General features: G+C 47.6%; 1 protein-coding gene across 5 annotated transcripts in view; it reads left to right on the plus strand.

The window, feature by feature from the left end:
* Positions 1 to 148: 148 nt before the first annotated feature.
* The window catches only part of UBR4 (ubiquitin protein ligase E3 component n-recognin 4), an 87085-nt gene continuing 71561 nt past the window's right edge, over positions 149 to 15672 (plus strand). For all 5 annotated transcript variants that reach the window (XM_084220159.1, XM_084220160.1, XM_084220161.1 and 2 more), the window contains exons 1-22: positions 149 to 280; positions 3896 to 3993; positions 4848 to 4951; positions 5600 to 5729; positions 5834 to 5973; positions 6316 to 6418; positions 6954 to 7095; positions 7187 to 7311; positions 7998 to 8122; positions 8347 to 8406; positions 8534 to 8724; positions 8960 to 9059; positions 9177 to 9314; positions 9795 to 9912; positions 10331 to 10518; positions 11074 to 11233; positions 11360 to 11445; positions 12423 to 12592; positions 13212 to 13494; positions 14093 to 14225; positions 14652 to 14731; positions 15213 to 15341. In XM_084220159.1, the coding sequence (XP_084076285.1) occupies positions 150 to 280; positions 3896 to 3993; positions 4848 to 4951; positions 5600 to 5729; positions 5834 to 5973; positions 6316 to 6418; positions 6954 to 7095; positions 7187 to 7311; positions 7998 to 8122; positions 8347 to 8406; positions 8534 to 8724; positions 8960 to 9059; positions 9177 to 9314; positions 9795 to 9912; positions 10331 to 10518; positions 11074 to 11233; positions 11360 to 11445; positions 12423 to 12592; positions 13212 to 13494; positions 14093 to 14225; positions 14652 to 14731; positions 15213 to 15341 (2934 nt within the window). In that variant the 5' untranslated portion in view covers position 149. The remainder of the gene's footprint in view (positions 281 to 3895; positions 3994 to 4847; positions 4952 to 5599; positions 5730 to 5833; positions 5974 to 6315; positions 6419 to 6953; positions 7096 to 7186; positions 7312 to 7997; positions 8123 to 8346; positions 8407 to 8533; positions 8725 to 8959; positions 9060 to 9176; positions 9315 to 9794; positions 9913 to 10330; positions 10519 to 11073; positions 11234 to 11359; positions 11446 to 12422; positions 12593 to 13211; positions 13495 to 14092; positions 14226 to 14651; positions 14732 to 15212; positions 15342 to 15672) is intronic.

Consider the following 15672-nt stretch of genomic DNA (forward strand, 5'->3'; position numbering starts at 1 on the left):
GCACGCGCCGCGCGCCAAAAGTTGCTGACTCACGCAGTGCGCACGCGCCCGCGCCGCGGGCCAATGGGGCGGCGCGACGTTGCGCGGTCGCCGCCCCGCCGGCAGGGGGCGCTGTGCGCGCCGCGGCCCCCGGCCCAGCGCAGCCCAAGATGGCGGCGGGCGGCGCGGGGGCCGCGGCCGGGCCCGGCTGGGACGTGGCCGTGCGGCCGCTGCTCTCCGCGTCCTACTCGGCCTTCGACATGAAGGAGCTGCCGCAGCTGCTCGCCTCGGTCATCGAGAGGTGAGCGAGCGCGGGCGGGGGCTGCCGCCCCTCGGCGTCGCCCGCTCAGGGGCAGCGCTGGGGGTGCCGCTGCGGGAGCGGCTGAGGCGGGGCCCGGCCGGGTGTGAGGGGCCCGGTGCCGGGATCGGTGCCCGGCGGGGCTGCGGCTGCCCGGGCAAAGCCCCGAGCTCCGTCCCCGCCTCCTCCCGCTGTCCCGGGGCCGGAGCTATCGGAGGTGCCTCCGGGCCCCATAACGGGCTGAGGGTGCTCGCCCGGCCGCAGCACCTCGGACAGGCGCCCGCCGAGAGGCTTCGGGACTGTTCTTGTGGTTTTGCTTTTGTCCAGGCGTGTCACAGTTTGTCCGGTTGGGCCGTGGGAAGTGTTGTCTCACCAGGCTCGGGGGTGACCAGACTTCCCACTAAGTCTTTTCCACTGCAGTGCTTCTCCTATTTTAAGTCGAAATAAAGCAGAACCAAATCAAGTCTGGCTTGTCTTAACCACACAGGTTGGAGTCAGAGCAAGAGTACCCGCTGCAGGTACTTAATTCAGCTTGCAGCTTGTTTTATGGTCTAAAACACGACATGTCATTGCCACAGCATCGTGCTCGGTTACAGAGATATAACCCCGGCCACAATAAGTTGTTAGAAAACATAAAATAGCCAGTGCACTGAGGAAGGTGCTAAAATACAGCCTTGAGGTGTTTTGTTTAATGTAGAATGGCTGAGTGTGCAGTGGATGCTTCAGGTTCCAAGAGTTAATTGGTGGAGTTCTGTGCCTGCACACAGAGCAGTTGTTCCCCCGGGAGCTGCACCCTCGGTGCCGATTGGTTTGGGCTGTTCTTTGGCCACTCTTTGTTTTAGGGACCATTCCAGTGTCACTTTTCCCTGAGCAGCTCTGCTGTCCCCTTGCCTAAAGTTCATTAGTGGAGTGTTCCATCAGAGTATCCCAGGGACACTGGAGTGGATCCACTTGAGTTCTCTGAGAGCGCTGTTTCCTCCTTTAGAGGCAACGTTGGCTCTGTTTTCCGCCTGAGACAGCAGTTTGTTGCCTCCAAGCAGCTCTGCCTGGGGTTGGAGTTGTGTGTCTGGTGGTCTGGCAGGATTTGGGCTCTTGCAGGATGGTATTTTGTGTTTCATGCCTTAGTGTGGTGTGCTAAACGACAAAGGAATAAATACAACGTGTTCGTGTCTGGAGCTGTGCCTTTCTGTGCTGAACAAGAATCTGTCTTCAGATTTCTCACAGAAAATCTTTTATGTGTTCAAGTTATTTTTAGGAGGCAGTTGTTAAGCTCTCGATGGTGTCAGCCAACCCCAAAGTGGCTGGATTTCCCCTTAAATAAACTTGGTGTGGTGACAGTGAAATCACCAGTATTACTCTTTTCAAAATAAAACAATAAACTCCTTTTTTAACTACTCTGGTATTTCATTTATAAGTTTAAGCATCATGAGGTTACCGGTGTTCCTCTGTTAGCAGATGTCCTCAAGAATTGACAGAAATTAGGCCCTGATTTGACATAAATAATGGAAATGCTGCCTTGGAAAGGTGCAGTGGAGGGGATCTCCAGGTCTGTGAAGTCTCTTCAGGCTGGTTTTTGGGGAAGGGATTCCACAGGGGGAGCTGCGCCTGGAGCAGCACCTTCCCCAGGAGGAGGCGGCTTTGTGCCCACTGCCCCAAGGACAGGCTGGGTTTGGGGCTGTGAGGACTGGGGACAGGCTGGGTTTGGGGCTGTGAGGACTGGGGACAGGCTGTGTTTGGGGCTGTCAGGACTGGGGACAGGCTGGGTTTGGGGCTGTGAGGACTGGGGACAGGCTGGGTTTGGGGCTGTCAGGCTGAGGCAGGAGCTGGGGTTTGGTGCTGATTAACATGTACAGTGACACTGAGACTTCTCTCAGCCTGAGCAATGAGCTTTCCTGGGAAGCAGAACCCCTCTAAGCAATAAAGCACAGTCCAGAGGCTGAAAAGTCATTGTGAAAGCTCACTGTGTGCTCAGAATAACGCTCCAGCACATCCCAGATTGAGCTGTTATCTTCTGTCCATGGCTACTTGCAAGGATTGATGGTGACTTGACTGCTGCCTTCCACTTTGCATATCATAACATCCACAGTGTGTTTAAGTCAAACTCAAACCTCCCATTGCCCAATCCCTATCTGGTGCTGGATTCTGCACCTCTGTGTTCTTTATACCCTCTGGGCACTGTGTGGTGCACAGCTTGACCTATGCAGTAATTTAGGAGCTGTCAGCCTCTCCTGTACTCTGTTATTCCCAAATTGTTCTAATTTGTTCTCTTAACAATGCTTACATACATCTACTGCTGCTGGCTTGGAGTTGGGCCTGAGAGGTAGGTGAGCAAAATGAATGTGTGGAAAGGAGAGAGCAGAGGCTGCTTTGCATGTTCAGTCCCTGGGCTCCTTCCTCACCAGAGCAGTTCTGGCAGGGAGGGCGGGTGAGACCTGAGGTGTTGGAACTCGGTCGTGTGACGCTGTTGAATATATTCCAGTAAAGCCTCTCTTAATTTTCTATTTTTCTGTTTGTATTTCAGCTTTTTAGGCAGGCTAAATAAAACCTCAGACCTAGAAAATCAAGCTGCAAAGCTGACAAGTTATTTCAGCTTGTTTTTGTGAAGAAATGGTTCTGTTCCAGAGTTGTTTCTGTTCTAGCTGCACCTCCTGTTACAGCTGGAAATGATGGCTTAGGGTGCAAAAAGGGCAGGTGACTGGGCATAAACTGGGCTTTGTTCAGGTCAGCAGGGAATGGTGAAATCGTGGTTGGAGCTGGGTACGGCCTGTGCCATGGACTGCTGCCCTCTGCTCCCCAGCTGCCTCCAGGAATCACCTCTGGCCCAGAGGTGGAGAAGCCTGGCTGGGTTTGGAGAGGCAAAGCGAAGCTGAGTCTAATAATCTGTTCTTCCAGCTTGCTTGTTCACATCACTGCATGAAAATGTGAAAGAAAGTAAATTGATTAGGAGGCAGATATGCACATCCCTTAGTCTTGCCACAGGAAAAACATGAACAAAAAGTAGGTGAAGAGGCAGAGCAGTTTGTGTTCTCCAAGTCTGTGCAGGTGGGATGTGGTGGGACACCTTTAAAGTGTCGCGTCTGCCATAGAAGGCTGATCTCTGAGGCCAGTGCAGCTGAGAAGCCTCAGGGGCTCTGCCTTACCTGGCCAGACCCCTCCAGGTGCTGTGCCTGTGTGTGCTGTGGTTCTGCACTTGCCTGGTTTGATCCCTCTGAGCTGCAGCCTTGCACAGGCTCCAGTTGCCTCGGTGCCATGCCGGGAAGGGAATGCGTGTGCTCCAGGCTTGGCAAATCCACAGTCCAGGCTCTCTGGGCAGCTGAGTTTAGAACAGCTTAAAGGTTAATGAGCCTCTGGCAGGGAGTGCAGCTGGTAGAGCCCCTGACTTGTTGATGCTGTGGAGGAGAAACACTGGTAGCACAATATTTCCTTACATTTCCTGTGTGGGCAGTGATGCTGATGCCGTGACCTGGCTGCGGCTGGAGGACTCAGCACTGGGGACATGAGGGTTGTGTTCCCAGTGCTGTCACCTTGCCTTGCCCCTGTCATGGGACACATTGGGGTGCTGGGTGGTGCTGCTGCTGTGCTGGGTCTGGCTGACCTCTGTCCCCTTCTCCATTGCAGTGAATCTGAGATCCTGCACCATGACAAGCAGTACGAGCCTTTCTACTCCTCCTTCGTTGCACTTTCCACGCACTACATCACTACCGTGTGTGGTCTCAGTAAGTGCTCCTTTGCTTCTCTTGCTCCTGTGTGATGACTGGATGCAGTAAAAGTAAATCAGAACTGTTGATTTTTGTATTTGTTTTTTGCCCTCTTGCTGAATCACACTTTAGGGCCAACATTGCTGGCGTTTGTACCATGAAATGTCAGCTCTGATGGAGAGGGAAGCTTGTTGATGGGAATGTTTGGCCACCAACTCCTGGGCGGTGTTGCCTTTTTGGCTGCTTATTCATTGACCTGATTTCGTTTTTGGTCAACTGTTTAAATAAGTGTTCAGGATTTTTAGATTATCCTTCAGCAGTTAGAACACTGCCATCCCTGGAAATGTCTAAGGCCAGGTTGGATGGGGCTTGGAGCAACCTGATCAAGTGGAAGGTGTCCCTGGCCGTGGCAGGGGGTGGGACAGAATGGGATTTAAGGTCCCTTCCAACCCAAACCATTCAGGGCTTCTGTAGTTACATTATTGTGTTGGAGTTAATGATCAAAACACTGTGACTCAAAATATTTTCTGTTATTTTGGCTGACAATTTAGCAATTTCAACAAAAAAAAAATGGGCTTTGTGAACTTGTTTCATGTTCTTCAGAGCTTCTGTCAGCATTAAATAATGTTGCTGGGGAAACTGCTTTATCTGTCTGAATTCTCCTGTCTGGCAGAAGGAATTATCCTCACTTTGCTGACATTTCTTGGGTTACATTGTAATGAGACTGAGTTTATATTGCATCTGTGTTAGGCAGGAGAGATTGAGTGTGTACCCACACTGCAGAGCATCCTGCTTTATTGACACCATTGGGAGCTTATTACACTGGGCAATTTTAAAACTTACTCTGAGTACAAGGATGTGCTTTTTTTCAGTACCCAGAAACCAGCTGCAGTCAGTGGCAGCTGCCTGTAAAGTCCTGATTGAATTCTCCCTGCTGCGGCTTGAGAACCCAGATGAAGCATGTGCTGTTTCACAGGTGAGACAGGTTTGGACCTCCTGGGCCAGCCTCAGTGGGATATGGACTTTGAGCTCTAATTCTGAAATACCTGCTCTGATGTTGAATGCATAAAGCAAAATTAATGAAACTTTTAAAATATTTAAGGTGTACACTTTGCTAGACTCTGATTCCTGCCCCTTTGCATTCTGTAGTCAGAATCAGAGCTCGCTCACAACTCGAAATGAAGGTGACCTGAAGCCTTGGTTAATTCAGTTCGTTTCCTGCACTCTGGTTTGGTTTTGTGCAACAACCTGGGTCCCAGCTATCTGTTGAGTTTTTAAAGGTGTTTTCTTGCCTGATTGTATTTCTGTCTTGTGGGAAAGCTTAAATGTATTTGAAAGAGGGAAAGGCCTGTGAGGAGTGTTCCGTCATTTTGTGTGTCACAGCAGAGAGAACTTTTCCAGGTGTTTTCCATGGGAAGCACAGGCAGTGTCAGTGACCCGGATTACCTGCGGTCAGGGATGTGTCTCCATCCTCGGGGGAGATCAGAGTGGCTCAGAGTTGTTGCAGTGGCCTCACCAGCTGAAGCTGCATTACTCTTAATCCATCTGCTTAGAGTAAATGATATGGAGGAGGGATTGGAATTGAGAGAGTTTAAATGGTACTTGATGTCTCTGTTTTCTGTAGAAACACCTCATCCTGCTGATCAAGGGGCTGTGCACGGGCTGCAGCCGCCTGGACCGCACAGAAATCATCACCTTCACAGCGATGATGAAATCAGCCAAGCTGCCTCAGACTGTCAAAACCCTCTCTGATGGTAGGGAGGGGCTTCAGCTGTGTGTCTTTTGCTGCAGCACCGGAGTTGGGCACAGAAAATCTGAGGTTTGCTGTCTGAAATGGGGGTTGTTGTTTCCCCTGCAGTTGAGGACCAGAAGGAATTGGCCTCCCCGGTGAGCCCAGAGCTGAGACAGAAGGAAGTCCAGATGAACTTCCTCAACCAATTGACATCGGTATTTAACCCCAGAGTCTCGTCATCACCATCAATCACAACAGAGACACAGGTAAAAAAACCCCTAAAACAGAAACAGTCTGAATTTCAACATTATTAACACAGTGCAGGGAAGGATAGAGGTCTCGAAGTGGTACTTTTCGATACAGATGTAAAGAGAACCTTCCTTAAGTACATAAATCCTGCTTGCATGGGATAAATGGCAAACAACCAAATACTGTTTGTGCTGCAATTGGCAATGCTGGATTTCTTTCCTCATGGAATGCAGCATTCACTGACATCCATGGCTGTCTGGAGTTGTGCTGCTGATACACCTTGCTTCTATGTAGAGATGTAGAGAAATACTGTGTATTTTTAGTGCTTCCATAATATATTTAGTATGTGTTTGCTTTAGGTGGAAGGAGAGGGTGAGGATCAAGCTGCCACAGATCAAACCTCTGCAACAAAGACCAAGAGCATATTCATTGCTCAGAATGTGGCCAGCCTGCAAGAACTTGGTGAGAATCAGCTTTCTAGCTTGGGGCCAAAAAAGTACTGGAAAAATGTCTCTCCAGTGTTACATCTCACAGCTCTGAGTGGGAAGAAACTCTCTGACCTAAAGGGTTCCTTGAGTTGACTGGTCAATCACCAAGGGAGGTTGTGGCTTGGAATGGAATTTTTACTGCAGAGATGAGCTCAGTGTATTTGTGTTTGGAGGGGTAAATTAGGTGAACAGTATGAAATGCCTTATGGGATGGATTGTTGAGTAGATGTGGATTAGAATCACAGGATTGTTGGTGTTGAAAGAGACCTTTGGGATCATCAAGTCCCACCAGCTGCACCTGGTGTGTCCTGTAACATGGACACAGAGCTTTGTGACCCCTGTTTACAAGTGTGGGCTGCAAACTTCAGCAGCTGCTGTTGTAAAGCGCTCTTTATCCTATTACCTCATCTCCGATGGCATTTTCTCACCACCAAGAGCAATTAAGCCAATTACTGAGGGCCGTTAGGGCTGCATGAAGCAGTGACACAGCTCTCTGCTGCGGTTGGCAGGTGGCTCCGAGAAGCTGCTGCGCGTGTGCCTGAACCTGCCGTACTTCCTGCGCTACATCAACCGCTTCCAGGACGCCGTGTCCGCCAACTCCTTCTTCATCATGCCCGCCACCGTGGCCGACGCCACGGCCGTGCGCAACGGGTCAGTGCCAGCCCTGCCTGCCCAGCCCTGCCTGCCCAGCCCAGGTCAGCTCACTGTGTCTGCCCAGGGCTCACCCTGTGTCCTGCCACAGGTTCCACTCGCTGGTGATCGATGTCACCATGGCTCTGGATACTCTGTCCCTGCCCGTGCTGGAGCCCCTGACGCCCACACGTCTTCAGGATGTGACTGTGCTTGCTCTTAGCTGTCTCTATGCAGGTGAGTGGATCTCCAGTAGTTTTCTGGAGCTTTTGGCTGTGCTTTGTTACCTGCATGTTCGAGGCTCAGCCCACAAGTAGCTTTTATTTCTCATGAATTTGAAGCTCTGCAGCACATTGTGGTGATCGGGTTAATATTGAAGTTGTTGCTGATATGTTCTGCCACTGTTCCTGTCAGTATCTAAGAAATGACTGAAAGAATGACTGTTCCTGTCAGTATCTAAGAAAGACTGACTCAACATTTTCTTAACAGCCTGTAATTTCTGCTCTTTCTTTTTATATTCAGAGCATAATACATTTTTACTTTAGGTTTCAGCTTAATTTGTCATAGCCCCAAATCAGCCTTGTTTCCCAGGAGTGGTTTAAGCACACCAGAATCCTGAGTGTTTAATTGGTATGGGGGAGACTTTAAGGAGCTATGGCACTCAAGTCTAAAGATTGTCTTAAAAATGATATTGAATTACATGGTAAAACATTACCTCCTTTAACTGCTCCCATGTGTTTCTGTAGGGGAAGACTTCACTCTTTTGAGGGTACTAAAGATTTTTTAATCTTTCACTGTAATAATTCCCTGCTCCATCAAGTTGATGGACATGTTCAATACCACATGTCTTAATGTGCTAAATAGGAACATTTTGTCCCAAGAGTGGCTCTTCCTAAGAATATCCCTGCCTTGTTTTCCCTGAGGTGTGAGCGTGGCCACCTGCATGGCCATCCTGCATGTGGGCAGCACCCAGCAGGTACGAACTGGGTCGACGAGCTCCAAAGAAGAAGATTATGAAAACGATGCTGCTACTATTGTACAGAAATGTGTAAGTAAATCACAGGGTGTTCATTGTTTTCCTCCTCAGCAAGCGAAGAGCACAGAATTTGTGTTTGTTTGCATTGCAATGCACAGCTATGATTTTGGGACATAGCCCAAGGGGTAATGGGTAAAATATAAAGGGGTAGAGGGTAAAATACAATTGCATTTGAAGTTTTTATTTTTGTTGCTGTCTGGTGGGGTGTCTTACTCAGGTTTTGGCTTTATTTGTAGCTTGAAATCTATGAAATGATTGGACAGGCCATCAGCAATTCACGCCGTGCAGGGGGGGAGGTAAGATTTCCATCTCAGTAACTTTTTCTCCCTTTTTGCGCGGGTGTACTTTGGCGTTTGGATTGACGGTGTTTTGTCTTTTTGGTGCTTTTTTCTCCCTGCTTCCCCACGACTTTTGGCACGATAGCATTATCAGAACTTCCAGCTGCTCGGGGCTTGGTGTTTGCTGAACAGCCTCTTCCTCATCTTGAACCTCAGCCCCACGGCCTTGGCTGATAAGGGGAAGGAGAAGGATCCCTTGGCTGCTCTTCGCGTCAGAGACATCATTGCTCGCACAAAGGAGGGTGTGGGGTCTCCCAAGCTGGGACCTGGCAAAGGGTATGTGACACCACTGCAGAGAGCATTGGCCAGGGGTCTAAGCAGCCCCAGCAAGCAGCTACTGCAGGGTCTTGTTGGTGTCATGAAATTTTATCTCTATTTGCAATTTAAGTCCCGCATCTTGAAAAGAAGAGAAGTTATTGTCTCCAGTTTAGCAAAGCAGTGACTTTATTGAATATTTATTTATTTATTATTTTTCCCGTGAAATTACATTCTGTCCTTTCTGTTTCTACAGGCATCAAGGGTTTGGGGTGCTGTCAGTGGTGCTGGCAAATCATGCCATCAAATTGTTGTCATCTCTTTTCCAAGATCTGCAGGTGGAGGCGTTGCACAAGGTATGCAGGTAGCACGGACACTGTCCTGAAGCATTCTGCCTTCTCCACTGATGCACACTTGGAATTCTCCTACCAATTTCTTTTTCTTTCAATTCAATTTGAAATTCTGTCCTCCAGGGCTGGGAGAGCGATGGCCCTCCAGCAGTGCTGGATATCATGGCTCAGAGCACATCCATCCAGAGGATCCAGCGGCTCATAGACTCTGTGCCTCTCACTAATCTGCTGCTGACTCTGCTCTCTACTTCCTACAGAAAGGTAGGAACTGGCACACAGCTAGAGAACTTCTGGAGCTGAGCCACTCCAGATGGTCAGCACTTAACAAACTGGGGCTGTGCTGAGAACATAAAATTCTTTTTTCAAAAGTCGTCAGCCAGGGCCTTTCTCTTTCCTCTTTTCAGAAATGTAAATTTGACAAACTTGTGCTAGTGGAAATGCACTTTTTTGTAAGTTTAGCGGTACTTGTGATTTTAGTGGGAAGATGAAAAGGCTGCATTGGTAACAGATGTTTTTGTATTGGAACTGTTACTTCAAGTGTTGCTTACAAACTTGGCATAGATTGTTTATTTTCAACCATCCTGTGTATTTTTTGGTACAACTTAAACCTTGAAAAACTATTAATAAACTAGTTGAGGCAAATTTGCTAGAAGAAAATTAAAAGGCATGGGGAAGTTATTCTTATTTTCAAATTATTATATTTTATAATCCCAGAATTTTCCTGGTTGTGCTGTTCTTTAGGCCTGTGTCCTGCAGCGCCAGAGGAAGGGCTCCATGAGCAGCGATGCCAGTGCTTCCACTGACTCCAACACTTACTACGAGGATGACTTCAGCAGCACTGAGGAGGACAGCAGCCAAGGTAGGAGAGTTTGCAGCAGCTCAGGATTTTACACTGCTTTTCACATTTAATGGAAACCTGGCTGCTGTGCTGTTGCCTTCTCAGACTATGAATTGTAACACTGAGAATTCAGAGCAGTTTGTAAGGTCTGTGTGGCAGAAGTAGTGCTGACTGCACTCTTTTGTGTAAACTGAAGCCTGAGTGGCTGGGATTCGACAGTATTTGTTTAAGAGGAGAGTGGAAATAATTTCATTGTGTAAATTCCTGCTGGACCTCTGTGAAAGGGCTTTGCCTTGTGATTTGGACAGAAGAAATGAAGCTAGCAGACACTTTAAGGCTGCTCAGTGAATTTCTGTTTTAGGCCTTTCTCAGGCTGGGTAGTTTTGTGAGGTGTTTGCTTATAACACTGTGGGTTTGTTGTTCCTGCCCTGTGTGCTAGATGACGACAGTGAGCCAATCCTGGGGCAATGGTTTGAAGAGACAATCTCTCCCAGCAAGGAGAAAGTGGCTCCACCACCACCCCCTCCACCCCCTCCTTTGGAGAGCTCGCCAAGGGTGAAGAGCCCCAACAAGCAGAGTGCTGGGGAGAACGGGAACATCCTGGCCAGCCGCAAGGACCCCGAGCTGGTACGGCCAGAGCTTGGCCCCGGGAGCTGGGGGGGTGGGGCAGGCACTGCTGGGCTGTGGCACCCTGCTCCTGCCAGGGACTGCTGTGCTGGAAACAGCAGGGGCTCCTGGTGCACTGCTCAGGGGAATCAGGGAGCATCCTGGCTGTGGGGAAGGATCCCTCTCCGATGGAGTGTCTCAGGGTTTTTGCTGGCAGGGAAGCAGAGGCTGGAGATTGTATCTCTTTGGGTTATGGAGGGAGAGGGAAAATGGGGGCAGAGCTGCGAGTGAGTGACTTGCTGATAGAATGCTTTTAGCTTCAACTCCGTTGGTTAAAGACAAAAATAAGAACTGCAGTGGAGAAGTTGGAGGCCTCCAACCTTCTCAGAGAGTTCTGGAATCAGTCCTGGTGCAGACCACAGTGCAGGGAGCTGGATTGCCATGAGTGCACCTTTCCTCCACTGCAGGGGGTTGAGGTTTAAGGGACTTGATTTTTTTTGCTGGTGGTTTAGTTTTTGTTTAATGTTGTCCCTCTGCTTTTGTTGTTTCTATATTGTGTTTCTCTTTTCTTTTCAGTTTTTGAGCCTAGCTTCAAACATTTTGAACTTTATCACTTCTTCTATGCTGAACTCCAGGAATAACTTCATTCGCAACTACCTGAGCGTGTCCCTGTCGGAGCAGCACATGGCCACGCTGGCGAGCATCATCAAGGAGGTGGACAAGGATGGCCTGAAGGGTGAGTGAGCAAACCTCCCTGGTAGGGCTGTACAGCCCAGAGGTGTCTCTTTATTTTAGTTTCATGTCAAAGTTTTAAATACTGGAGAGCAAAGGTAGTGAGTGGCTCTCCATCCCTGTCTTGCAGGCACATCAGATGAGGAGTTTGCTGCTGCTCTGTATCACTTCAACCATTCCTTGGTGACCTCAGATCTTCAGTCCCCTGCCCTGCAGGTGAGCTGGGATTGAATGCATAAATAAAATGAAGAAGTTGGTGTCTGTTTATGCCTCTGTATGGGTTCTCCACACCTTGAGTAGTGTGTTGGTTGTTCCATTTGGCCTTAGTATCTTCTGCAAAAACAGGTTGGAATATCTTGAGTCCCATGATTTGAATGACCTTTTTAGTCATCCAGCACAAAACATCCTGCACAGTGTAAACTTAACATTTAGAGTTCAGACTAATCCACTGGACTTTGAAGGTGATGAAAGCTGAGAAGGAAATGAGTTTGTGTATTTTGTCTTGGAGAGTTGCCTCTATCCATGAATTTATCAAGAGACATTCCTACAGATTTGCTCTGATGTCAGGACTCATGCCAAAAGGCCTTGGAATTTCCCAGGAGAGAATCAACTTAATCCTTTTGCTTTCGTGTCCCAACTTCGTAGCCTCTAGGTTTCTTTGCTGGGTCATGGGCTGACCTGACTTAACCCTGTCATGGTGGTTATGAACCTGCTTCACCCATCACTGAAGTCAACCCATATACTTTGTGGGCTGTTTTCTACTGTATTTAAAACACTCTGTTGTTTGTTAATTTTTAAAAGCAGTTGGACTTTTCATCCATCTGCCTTTTTATTACATTTGAAAAGAAGCAAATGTTGCTGTGATCAGCCAAAGGGCTGTGCTTGCAGATGCACAGATACTGAACACAGTAGCATAGTCTCTCCTGCTCTGATATTGCAGCGAATGAGAAAAACTCATTAGTGCCATTTTTTCTGCCTTGGTGTTGGGACTTTGTTGTGTTTAGGTGGTGAAGTGACAGCTTTGAGTGTGTCTCAGTAGCTCTGCCCTGTATCTGAGACAGGAGAGGCATTGCTGTGTGAGCAGAGCTGAGAGCCCTGCTGTTTATTGTTAACTGTATGCTCAGATCATACTTTTAATTAATTAAAGCATTAGACAGGACTTGCCTCTTTCCAACAAGCCTGTTTTGTTCCAGAACACACTTCTCCAGCAGCTGGGAGTTGCCCCTTTTTCTGAAGGTCCGTGGCCTCTCTACATCCACCCTCAAAGTCTGTCTGTGCTGTCCCGACTCCTCCTGATTTGGCAGCATAAAGCCACTGCCCAGGGAGATCCTGACGTTCCAGAGTGCCTTAAAGTCTGGGAAAGGTGAGATCATTTTATGTTAAGCTGGAAATCAGTCATCTCTTACCTCTCCTATTTCCTGTCAAGTGAGAATTCTCTGGCCTCAGCATTCCAGGTGGGTGTGTTCACTGATCTGGGATCCGTGTGGTGCTGGGGGGAACAGAAGGTCAGTCTGCTGTGCTGGGGAATCCTTCACCCAGAGCCCAGGAAATGATTCCTGAACTCAGGACTTAAGAGGGGAGGAGGCTGAATTGCAGCAAGGCTGGCTGCAAAAAGGAAAGGAGGATTTCTTATTTTTCAGCAGGTTTCTGATAGGTCCTGTTAGGATGGTGCTGAGATTGTTCCTCTCTGCCATTACCTGGCTTTCACTGATAGGGTTTAGGTGGTTTAAAGCTCTAATGAACAGATTTGAATCACCCCTTCTCCATTTGAATGATTGTTCCTGTTTTCCACTAAATATATTTGCTATTGATTTAATTTCTGTAGGTTTTACTGCTCACACAGTCTCGTTCCAATACATAATTTAGTGAACATTTGTGAAATTGCCAGTATTAGAACAGTAAGCAGAAAAATAAAATTATTTCTAGTTAAAGAGATTTTGAAGAGGGATCTAAACTTGGCAAACTTCCTCTCCTGTTGCCAGGTTTGTGGGCACCCTGAAGCAAAACGCCTTGCAGGGAACTCTCCCCAGTGACACAGAAGATCTGAACGTAGAGCATCTCCAGCTGCTGCTGCTCATTTTCCACAATTTCTCAGAGAGGGGCCGCAGATCCATCATGATGCTGTGTATCCAGACCATTGTGGAGCTGACAGCAAACATGGAGACCCAGCAGTGTTCTGTGCCTCTCATCGTGGCACGGCTGCTGCTGGTGTTTGACTACCTGCTCCACCAGTACTCCAAGGCCCCCGTGTACCTGTTTGAGCAGGTAAGGGTTTGACAGCTGGGTATTTAAGTGGTTACCCAGCAGGAATCTGTAATGGACACTCATTTGGTGTGTTCTTTCCATGACCCTTGTGAGTAAATCAGTTTTGATGTTGTTACCAAACCTCGGAGTTCCAAGGAATGATTGATTATGGCTGGTTCCTAGCAGCAGCTTCAGTTGGAGTGTAAATTCCTGGTGTGACTGGTGTCTTAATAAATCCTAACAAGGACAGAATGATTGTCCCACCATATCTTTTAAATCTTGAATATTTGGCTGTTTATTTCATGAATACCTTTTGTACTTCCTTGATTTAGTGTTTTACCATGGAGGTTTTTGGGACTGTCCTCATTAATGGGACAAGATGGTGCTTTGTGCCTGGCTTTTCCAACTGTGGGATGCTTTGCCATGGATTTAAACTGATCAGTCCAGAATAAAAACCACCAGGGAGGGTCCAGGGCTTCCCCCAGAAGAGTGGAATATTGTGTTTTGAGTAGGACTGTTTCTATTTTGTGTTTCTTTCTCTGTGGGGTGGTATATTCCCCCTACCCCTCAGTGACAAGAATGCCATGGGTGGGTTTTTGTTTGTTTTTTTTTAATTCAGGTACAATATAATTTGCTGACCCCACCCATTGGCTGGGTGAGTGGATCCCAGGACAGCAGCAGACGAACATCTGTCCCACTTTATCATGGCTTTAAAGAAGTGGAAGAAAACTGGACCAAACACTGTTCATCAGGTAAGAAAGAAAATGTAAGGAATTTTTTATTGCAAGATTTGCTTTTATAAATAAATGAGAGCCTTTTCTGTGCCTTGGTTTGGGCATCTTTTCCTCCTTTTAATGGCCATAGTTACAGTAGGTAAAAATACATCTAATAATGCAAGAATTGTTTTATTAAATAAAAATCAAAGTTGTTCTCTCCTAGGAGTATTCAACAAGTAATTAAAAGTAAGTGTGTGTTTATGTTGCCAGGACTGTGGGAGTAGGAAAGCTTTGGCTGCCTGTACCACAGGTTAGAGCACCTGTAATGTGTCCTGGAGCTGGCTTGGGATCTGATAGTGGTCATACAGTGCAGAAGGTTTTGGGGATGGAGGAGAGGATATAACACAATGTGGCCTGTTTAAACTGCCACTTTGAAGGTTATTTTTTGTTCTCACATTCCAGACTCTGCTCCACAGCCCAGGTTCTACTGCATCCTGTCTCCAGAAGCTTCTGAGGATGATCTGAACCGTCTGGATAGCACGGTATGGCGCTGCTGGTAGAGACTTTCTGGAGGGCCATGGGGGTTTGCCAAGTGCCAGGGAAAACAGACAAGGAGGAAAAACTTGATTAAAAAGAGGGACCAGGAATCTTTCACTAAATGGAGAAAAGGAGAGTGGCCACATAAGATAATATGGGATTCCTTCTTACCCCTCGTTGGATGTCAGGGCAGTCACTGTGCAAAATCTGTGAAGAGCTGTTGTAGTACTTGCAGGAATGCTTGGGACTCAGACAAAGACACATTAGAGTTTTTTTCTCATCACTTTGCTCCAAGTTCTCCTTGGGTTTTGTTGCCGTCAGGGTTATGAGCTCCCTCTCCTGGCCTGCCCCTTATCCCCAGTCCATTGATCCTCAGTCCCAACAGAACCTCTCCCTAAAGTTTATTTTGCAAGGTTTTGGGCTGTAGGTATTCTGAATGCTTAAAGAGCTTTGCAAAGCAGGGTCCTGATTTCTCATCTCCTGCAGGTGTGTGAAGTCCTTTTCTCCAGGGCTACGAAGTATGACGAGCTCTACACAGCCCTCACCTCATTGCTGGCTGCTGGCTCCCAGTTTGATACACTCAGGAGGAGGGAGAACAAAAATGTCACTGCACTGGTAAGACTGTCTTGCTGCCTGTGTTGAGGTAGAACATGTTTTCAAACTTAGTATTTTCAAGCAAAGTATTTAACCAAGGTCTTTTGGACTGTGCTTGGAGTAACGAGGAATTTAAAAATCTCCTGGCTAACCACAGTGTTTGTGGTGGCTGCACATCTCTTGAGCTTTTCATTCATAATGTGCTTCAGACTTGCTGTAAGTCCATGGTAATTCCAGGAGGTGTGGCTAGAACACGATTAAACAGGAATAAATTGGATCATTTTTCCTTTTTCTTTTCTCACTCCTGTGTTGCATATTTTATTGTTTAATATGACAGAAACTCAGTCCAGAA

This window comes from Fringilla coelebs (genome assembly GCF_963513975.1).
Source record: "Fringilla coelebs genome assembly, chromosome: 22".
Taxonomy (NCBI): domain Eukaryota; kingdom Metazoa; phylum Chordata; class Aves; order Passeriformes; family Fringillidae; genus Fringilla; species Fringilla coelebs.